This window comes from Gekko japonicus, unplaced genomic scaffold (genome assembly GCF_001447785.1).
Source record: "Gekko japonicus isolate JY-2015 unplaced genomic scaffold, Gekko_japonicus_V1.1 scaffold185, whole genome shotgun sequence".
Classification (NCBI taxonomy): domain Eukaryota; kingdom Metazoa; phylum Chordata; class Lepidosauria; order Squamata; family Gekkonidae; genus Gekko; species Gekko japonicus.
The window spans coordinates 1,625,370-1,635,383 of record NW_015176457.1 but is presented as its reverse complement, the minus strand read 5'-3'; the positions used below and the strand labels follow the sequence as shown (position 1 = coordinate 1,635,383).

At 40.5% G+C, this 10,014-nt stretch overlaps 1 protein-coding gene across 2 annotated transcripts in view; it reads right to left on the bottom strand.

Moving 5' to 3' along the window:
* Nucleotides 1-2,139: 2,139 nt before the first annotated feature.
* Nucleotides 2,140-10,014, bottom strand: part of STOX2 (storkhead box 2) — a 178,565-nt gene continuing 170,690 nt past the window's right edge. For both annotated transcript variants that reach the window (XM_015426977.1, XM_015426976.1), the window contains exons 3-4: nt 7,554-9,819; nt 2,140-2,442 (exon numbers count right to left, since the gene is read on the bottom strand). In XM_015426977.1, the coding sequence (XP_015282463.1) occupies nt 2,247-2,442; nt 7,554-9,819 (2,462 nt within the window). In that variant the 3' untranslated portion in view covers nt 2,140-2,246. The remainder of the gene's footprint in view (nt 2,443-7,553; nt 9,820-10,014) is intronic.

Genomic DNA, 10,014 nt, shown 5'->3' with positions numbered 1-10,014 from the left:
TACATATATAAGCAATAAATTTCATCAGGCAATGCATTTCTGGGTTATTACAACATAGCTTCGAAGGTATTTATAGGCAGGAAGCCAAATGACAAACCAACCAAGCAGCATAATAACCTCCATTCCATGCACTGAGCCATCTTTACCACTTGTAGCAAAGAGAATTTTTACATGATAATAAAGAATTCTTCTAGACTCGATTTACTGGTTGTTGTAGGTATTAAGTGCTGCAACTCAAAGCTCCACAGGATTCCAAAAGCTCAGTGTGCACACCAGCATTTCCTGTACAGAGCACTTCCCCCACCATCAAAAAAGGGGAAGGCTTTTGCACAGGTCTCCAGTAGGCACATCTGGGACTGTGCTGTTCTCCAGAACCCTTTGATTTGCAATGGCATGACCCACCCCACTGTAAACTAAAACCAGTTGTGTCCAGTGTTTATAAAGCTATGTCATAAGCACCCAAAAGGTGTTTTAAGAATAAGAGTGCACCTTCAGAAGACAACACAGAACACAAGAAGCTTGAGCAGGCTATACGAATGGCTCTCATTACCAGTTGAAAATACTGTCTTTACTGGTACACTTGGTTATAGCACCTGGGTATCACCAAAAGACAGAGGAAGTATAAATATCAATGCACATTCAGCAATTTACACTGCTTCTGAACTACTGTTTTTTTTCCTTCTTCCATTAGTACTATCATTATGGTGACATGAACATCATTTTCTGGAGTATGGGGTTGCATAAATAGCGACGAGCAAAATTTGCCCCTTTATACTTCTGAAGTTTACTCTTAATTTTAGAGGGCTCCATAATTTCAACAGGAATAGGGTTGTTTTTTTATTACTTTGGATTAGCAATTTCAGGGCATAGGTATAACAAATCTGTGGATACAGAGCTTCTGCTATCAACTTTGTGAGACACACAAAAAAAGAGGTAAAGTGATGTCTTTTATTGAACTAACCTTCGTTGATGAAAAACTTAGCAAGCTTTTGAGTACATCAATGAAAACTGTTTTATCATCTCTCATTCTTTCAGACTAGAAAATTAATCTCTCTTTACCAGTGATCCTTCTGAACACATTGAATTTCAACTCATATGACTTTTAAAAAAACTAAGTATTTCCATACAATGTTAACTCACAAAGAAATGTAATTCAATAAAAGGCCTGAAGTTTATTAGTCTCTAAACTCTGTTCTCTGATAACCTCTACAGTGTATGCTAGTTTCAATAGCCTAATTTAGGCACTCTAAAAGTTACATAAAATAGAAATATGTCCTTCCATAGAAAGAAATCAACTCTTCAGGCTATTTACTCATCATTTGTATCACAAAGATCTTTCTTCTTCTCCTTTGTTCAAACAAATCATTTCAATAGTAATTTGGAGTAACAACTGGAGTGGCACAGTGAACACCTATTTAAAAAACTACCTTTCTTTGTTACCTCTTCTATCACTTAGTGACACGCTCCAAATCAAAGTTAGGTTTCTCCTTCCTCACCTTAAATTCAAAGTCTTGTATCCCTGCTTGCAGCTAGGGGAAATTAAGAAATAAATTTTAGGCAAGCATAGTATACACTTTTAAAGAAATCAAACAAAGCAAAAATAAACAGCATCTCCATTATCTCTCGCCCCTTCCTGCATCTTTAAAACATGACCTCTTTTGACTTACATTGGCTATGGATTCTTGCAAGATCATGTCATGAAAACTCACAGTGAAAATGACAGATGTATAAATAATTCACAGGTAGTGCTGAGGTCTTTCCCCATTTTTTTTGGCCCCCCCCCCCCAAGGTGACTCTTAGCTGTTTACTTTCAATGGAAGGCTCTGATATAAAGGGAAAGCATCGACTCTGTGGCAAAGAGCTTAACCAGTGGTAGGAGGCATCACATATCTGTGGCATTTTTAAAATGAAGTTGGCAACTGCATGACATTGAAAATGCAGATTACACTTACAGTGTCTAGACTTTCATATATGTGCTCAGTTACGATTAAGTGAAGCAAAAGTGTACATATTATCCCTACTGCTATTCTGCTGCTACAGAGCCGCAAATGTGAAAAGCAATACCTTGAAATAAAGATTTCTTTGTTGCCCCTAGCCTACTTAGCAGCACAGTTTAAGTAGACACAAAAAACTGTGCAGTTGAGATGCCTGGTTTTTTCCCCCCTTCCCAAAGACGTAAACATTAGTCCCAGTGTCGTAAACTTTACTGTATAGGATGAGACAGAAGATCTGAGGCAGAAGCACTATCAAACACTTGTAACAGACGCTTGCAGGCAATTAGCAGGTTTCTGCAGTTTTTCAGCTTCACTTGTTGGTGGGTCAGCAGCTGCTCGGTAGCTGAACACTGGACCCGCACCACAATGCGCAGGACTGAGAGCTGGGTTCTGACGTCGGTTGCTTTCAACGATACTTGAAGTGTTGGAAGCTAAGCTCTCACGAGTGCTAAAGAGGGGGGGAAAATACACATATAACATACATGTATATATATATATCCATCTGCCCTGCCAGAAGGTTAAAACCAAAGAAACTTATAGAAATGGGTTCTTAATATTTTAACACCATGTTATTGCAACAATCTCAGCTAACAATATACCTAGGACAGCGGGAGCACTGCGATTTTATCCCCATGCTGAAAGTTGGTACTGGCTGAGAAATTCAGTGTGCTGGAAACCGATACATATCCTTAATTAAAAAATATATATATTAAAAAACCTTCCTCACCTTTGTGACTGTAAAGATAGGCTTGCAAAGTTTAAGCAATGCCTGTAAAAATGTTCAAAGCCACAGGTTTAGTAATTTCAGTCATCATACTAATTACTCTTAATACCTGAAATCTTCAGTGTTAAAGAATTCTGATCTTGAACGAAAGTCAGAATGCTGAAGTTATCCTTTGTCATTCAAGTGACGCAAACGATATATTCACATTGCTGGGGAAACCAAGCACCTTTGCACTCCCGAATGGTGCACTCAATAACAGGGTCATTGTGTATCAGCTGGGGGGGCTGCATGACTGAACTAAATTATGAGAATTACTGTTGCACCGCAGGCTCCAGCATATCTATCCCTTTCCCCATTGCATACAGAATAATTCAGGGCATATTTAAAGGCTTTTTAGGAAAACCTTCCAAAACAGAAAATGCTTGCAATATGGATACCCATTCCAGAAGTGTTTATTGGTAACCATGGCCAGAGAATGAATTTAGGCATGGGCCAAGCATATTTTAGGCAATGAAGTTACCACACCTTTAATTCTTGCGCACCCATGCTTGTGAACATAGTCAGTAATGACAGATGCAGGTGACAATTATAGCACGTGATGTTAGGTGGCTTTTCTGCTTACACTGTATGCTACCTAATGGCTATCTGTCTGTACAAGTCTGCAAGGCAGTCAAGAATATGTTTGCTTACTTCACGGGGCATATTGCCAATAAATACCTGTTACCAAAAATGGGTTCTGATGTAACATACTAAGAGTCGAAATTTAAAGGATGCTTTCGTTATTTGTTATTATTATCCCTGGGGCTTTAAGTTCAAAAATACCTGAATGATACTGTAACTCTTTTGTAGGAATGTCGAGTGTTTATTATTGGATTCTTTGCATGTTCTTGTTTGCTTTGTTATGAAAAATGAATAAAGAGAAATTAAAAAAAAAGAATATGTTTGCTTTCCTTTCCTTTGGTTGTTCTGCAGTTATTCTTAAGTATAAGTAAGATTCACTTCAGTGTGCTTCTTACACAGTTAGGCATAATTCCACTAAGATTACCACCACCGCCAGGTGGGATCACCCAACCCCTTCCTATAGTTTCCTTTTCAAAAACTTCCTGTGCTGCAAACACTGAAACCAATTAAACACCTCAAAAAATAGTAAAATAGACTCCCATCAAAAATGGGACAACTATTATTTCACTTCCATAACCCAAGGCTCCCAATGATAACACCAATCCCAGAAGCTATTTATAATACATTACTCCAAGGTTTGCAACTTCCTCTCGGGTTTTTTTTAACTTTTTCTTTTTTGTTCCAGATAGGTAGGCTGGAAAGGCAGAGTGGGTTCATGAAATCTGTTAAGAACGCAGATGGCTGTTCCGTGAGTTATCTCTGCTGTGCATTCCAGGAGGAGAGGCCATACAAAAACAGCATGAAGCATGAATTTAAATACTGTGGTAACAGAAGCAGAACACAGTTCTCCTAAAATGATCCCATGTGCAGAGCCCAGGAGAGCACTCTCTTGAAGAGGGACCATAGCCTTTAAACAGGGGTGCAGTGGGGTCCCCTAAACATATGTTTCTGGAATACGTATGTTGACCCACTGAGAGGTTAAGGCAACTGAATACTGCATATGCTTACCAATGATCCCTCTAAGCTGTGGGAGTCTTGTGTGCAAAAATTCTACTTTGTGAGCAACTGGCATTAAAGCGGTGAGCGAGCGATTTGGCTACTGCATAAATTAGTTTGATCTGGAGCCGTCCTTCCTGAGCTAAGACAAAAATGTGTGAGCTGGAGGCTAAAAAACTGTGAGCTAGCTCACAGTAACTCAGCTTAGAGGGAACACTGATGCTTACTAGCCTACCACAGCTAGCAAACAGGGTAGGGAAGGATCTACTCAGAAAGAGCCTATCCTGGAGAATATTTTGTGTATACATCAAAGGAAATGCCATGCCTTTTCTTAAGGATGGGCTAGGAATTGTGCCGAATGATAAAAGTATCAGACTCTTGATCACAGTGAAAAAGAGAGCTTGCCAGAAACTTTGACCCTCTGATCTAGTAGCTTTCAACCCATGTGTTGTGGAGCCTTACCTGCTGTATCATGATTCCCTACAGCCCCACCTTTCTTTTAATGCAGTTTATAACGGCTTGCTGCTAGTGCACATGCACAGCAACCAAGGATTCCTGCCTCTTTTTTCATGCCCGCTTGAAGGAGAAGCAGGACAGCAAGGTGAATTCACTCAGCGGTGGAAAGGATTCTTTCTAGCACAAGCAGGGTCTGCGGCCTTGTTCCCCACCAAAATTCTCCCTTGCCTTCTCTCTCTTCCCAGCCTAGTCTGTCTGTCTCTCTCTCCACCACTCAGTCTGACAATGGTTCACACAAGCTTGGAGTGTGGAACTCTCCTCCTCACCAATGAGGTAATCATCTTGCTCCTCCTCCTCCTATCATGTGACCCTAACAGTGCATAACATTCTGTCAAGTGCTTGCAGCTTGGTGGTTATGATGCTGCCGCCTGGATGATAAAGGTGGCAACCAGTGTTCCCTCTAAGCTGAGTTAGTGTGAGCTAGCTCACAATTTTTTAGCCTCCAGCTCACACATTCTTGCCTTAGCTCAGGAAGGATGGCTCCAGTGCAAAGTAATTCATGCAGCAGCCAAATTGCTCGCTCACAACTTTAATGCCAGTAGCTCAAAAAGTAACATTTTTGCTCACAAGACTCCACAGCTTAGCGGGAACATTGGCGGCAACCCAAGTAAGAAACAGCTAAAGAACAATTTTCTAATTGTTCTAATCTATTAAACCTGAATTCCTTAGAATGTTAAAATATTGAGTCTAAGTCTGATTTAACATATGAAAGAGCTAAGCGGAGGCAAAAATGTAAAATTTTGAATCAAACGTAATTATGACAAATTAGGTAAGATGTTACAGTTACTGTTCAAATTCTGATACTTTAAACTCTTGTTAGCGACAACAGAGTACCCAGTTTAGGAGGGGCAGCTGAAAGTCAATCAATCAATCAGAACCTTTATTGGCATATCAGCTGAAAGTCACACAATACCAGGATACCTTTTAAGTTCAACAGAACTCTTCCTCAGAGTGGGTATTGAACAAAAATTAGGGGTAGGGTAAGAAGAAGGAGACACTGCTGAGATTTGTTACCAATTTATTTATATTTGATTTTGAAAGTCACATTCCATATCCTTCACTGGCAGCATCTTTTTCTCTCAGTTCTCCAATTTTGGGTGTAAAACCCAGCTTGAGCAAGAATTATGAGAAATTCAAAAGCTATCTCACTATTTCATTACCTTCATTTGGGTTATCTGCCGCATCCTATACATGTTTTTTTGAAAGTAAGTCCTGCTGACAGCATGATTCTATGCATGTTTCGTTTATGCAGAAACAAACCGCAGTATGTTCATTTCATAGTCTGTTTTAGAAGTTTTACCATCTCTAGTGTACAGACTGGGGGTCATCAAGAACTCCATTTCCCCCCCTGTATTTTGAAGCGTTATGCAGGGGCACCTGAAAGTCTGCTCACTACTCTGTTGATATTTCAGTTCCATCTACAGCTTTGGATTTTTCTAATGGACCAGCACAGTTACCTGCAACAGAAGTTCAAGCATATTGAGGACCTACATTTTAGTACTGAACTCCCTAATTTCAGAATTTCAGATATATTGGCTTTTTGTTTCTGTCTTTCTACCCGCCCGCCCCCCAAGTTTGATATGTTTGCAGTGTTGACCAATGCTCCCTCTAAGCTGCGGGGTCTTGTGAGCAAAAATTCTACTTTGTGAGCTGCTGGTATTAAAGTGGTGAGCGAGCAATTTGGCTGCTGCATAAATTAAGTTTGCTCTGGAGCCATCCTTCCTGAGCTGAGACAAAAACGTGTGAGCTGGCGGCTAAAATACTGTGAGCTAGCTCACACTAACTCAGCTTAGAGGGAACAGTGGTGTTGACCATAACCAATGAAAGCAGGTGATTGCTTTCACTGTGAAAACTGTAAGATATTTTTCTTTATAATGTAATATACAAAAGCTGAAATATTTCTGCCTAATACATTATTTTATTTTTAAGTATATATATCTCTCCTCCTTGTTGATGACTGATGGGCTGTTTGTTTGCTGTGTTCACTTGCTTCTTCACAAAATATGTCCAGCTACAGACGATTTCTGCCTGTATAGCTTCTTGCCCACCCCAATGGAAGCAAACTAAATATGAAAAAACCACCCTCTATTTACTTTAGCCTAAGATTTATCTCTTAGGTGAGTTCACAGCACAGATAAGAGCTTTTGGACATACAGGAGCTCTTTCTTCCTGAAAAAATGTACCATACTGATCATTACAAATATGCAGATAGTGGTAGATTTCCCACTAATTTGCGAGCACAATGTTGGCTAGTTAACCAAGAGGTTTACCAACAGACTGCTTTTACAGACTTACGGAATTCCACACAAACATAAGCTTGATATAAACAGTCTAGCCAGAGAATCTGTCTTCACATATCTGTATCAAATATGTGTCTTTAAAACTTGGCAACATGATAGAGATCATGACCATCTAAAGTATGCTTGTCCATATAGGCTCAAAGGCTGGCTATTTAGCTTGAATATTCTGTAAATAACTGGAATTATCTCCGTGCAACAAACTCATAAATACTTGGTTGCTACCAACTTTCGGACAGGTAATCAGCCAACCAAACACATCAAGATTGCCCCAAGCTGCAGAAAAAGAAATGCCATCAATTTTGAAAAAGTAAAAAATATAGCCCCACAATACTTAATTAATAGGAAATGCTAAAGTTAGGTTAAAGTACTACAGATGTTTATAAATGCATTGTGTAGTCCTACCGTGGAGAATTGAACCCACTGTCAACAGTGATGCTGCTGCTGTCCATGCTGTCCAGTCTAGCTGAATGTGTGGCCCTCTGATTGTTGCTGTTTTCAGTTTCCTTTGGAGTCAGGAGTGTGAGATTTTTCTCAAACTTCCTTTGCAGGTCTCTTTCCTTTTCCCGCTCAAGAAGCCACTGCATAGTACCCACATCATCCCTATTCTTCTCTTCTTCAGCATTTTTATTTGCCCCTTCATCGGAATCATCATCATCGGACACATTGTAATAATCAAATGATGCTTCCTGGTTCCCAGCTGGCTCTTGTTGTCTCTGTGAAACAGGAATAACTTGTGTAACGGAGGTCACCATTGTTTGCTCAAGTTTGTCGCATCTGCTTGGCAATGTGTCCGACGGCACCTTTTGATGAGGTTTTAGTAGTGGCACACTGGGCTTATGGAAACTGTTCACAGACAGAGTACTGTGGAGAGGCTTAAAGAGTGTGTCTTTGCTAAATATTTCTTTCCTCTTATCAAGGCTACTAGATTCTGTGTTGTGATGCTGAACCAGTCGGCCATTTGCGATGACTTCGGGGGGTTGGCTGGTAGCAATTAGCCCGCCACTATTGTTTGGCCCCTTAGGTGACTCCTCTTTGTGTACTCCTGGGTCTCTGGCTATGTGTTGTGACTGTCTCTCTGAGGGAGACACTTTTTTAATACTATCTGTCAAAGTCACTGTGTCATGGTCATCTTTATTTTTCCCTAAAGGTGAAGGAGCAGTAAGTACAGTCTCACTAGAAGTGTTACACTGAAAGTAATCATCAGTAGCTGATTTTGTTGTACAAGAATTGAGCTCACTATAGGTTGGTAAATTCTCTGTTGACTTGTTTTGTTCCAACAAGCTACAGGGAGTGTCTGCATTGCCACCTGTCTTTTCAGGTTTAACTACCTCTTTGTAGTTTACGGATGACATCAGAGCCCTTTGATGACTGAGCGACTGCGAAGGCCTTAAGGTGCTATCATCAATGTACGTTTGGCTAGTTGTTTGGTCATCTTGGCTGCAAGCTTCAGCTATCTCTTCAGGAGTACCTAAAGAAACAGCACCCAGGGGTCCTTTTGAGTTATCCATTGATCGAGACCGCTCCTTGGCTTTATTAGACCTCTCATTTCTCGATCGTCGGTCCTGCGTATGGCTGTGGCTTCGATGGACCTTAGAATGGGAGCTTCCCCTCGATGGTTCTGGAAAAGGCATCTCAGTTCTTCTTTTGGCTAGTTCACCAGAAACATCCCATTCAGGTGTCATTGGAAAATGAGATTCAAGAACATTTGGGCTGCTATGCATGATAAAGTTGTCCCTTTTGTGTTCTATTATGAAGCAGCCTTCTCGCGGGGACCTAGTGAGGGGGTCATAGAAATCATAGTCTCTTTCACCTGGTACGTCCAAATGGGATCCTTCTGAAGGATCTCCTTTAGAGACCCGAGTTTTGCTGTGTGACCGAGATTTTCCGTGAGACTTCCTATGACTTCTACTTTTTTTACTTCTTGCACTATGGTGAGCGGAAGATCCAGCCTTGCTTCGTTGAGCCTTTTCTTCTTCAAGTTTTTTCATTAGTGCAGTGTGCCTCATAACATTTTCTACAGTCAAATCTGGGTTAATACGCCTAATAATCTCCATCTCTACCTCCCTAGGTATAGTGGTAGGAGTGTCTTCATCCCTCAAAGGCCATTCCTCAGGAGGAAACTGGGCAGAAAAATTGGCCAGTTGCTTTGTCTTGTCCTTTTTGAAACTCAGCCGAAACAATTTTAGCCCAAATTTTTTAGACTGCTTTTCTCCATCTTTAGGCTTTGTAAGTGTCTCGGTTTTATATGAAAAATTTACAGTACTTTTACTTTTTTCAGTGGGTGGCACCTGGCACAGAGAAGGGGGGCAATAGGAGTCCTTGCAGTCTTTTGCTGATTTTCTCTGTAAGGTAGAGGCATGCATACTGTGCATGTCTTCTCTGCAACAATGACAAGAGTCGCAGTGGTTTTTGGGTAACGTTCTGTCTCTGACGCAGCCTGAGGTGGAAGGAGTTATAGTTCCTTGCTGTGGAGAGGTACACTGAGACCTGTCAGGTATCCTCTCATCAAGATGGTACCATTTACTGTTAGTTCTTATAAGAGATGGAGTTATAAAATATGTCTGTGGAGTCACAATGAAGTAGCCATCAGGCGTTGGGTATATTTTCCTCTCTCGGACAAGCATGTTTAAGGTATGGCGAAGGATTTCTGGACTTGGAGTTGGAACACCTAAAAAAATAAAAATGTATCTTATAAATGAGTTTTGTCACGGGAAAAAAAAAATCAGAACTCTCATTTTAAGCTCTTGCCTGCAATATTAGGCTTTGACAAGATTTCAGAATTAGTGTGCTGGGCAAAGATCGGATGTCAAACAAGATGTAATGTCGGGAGATCTGTGAAATGATCTCTCATAGGTATTTTAAG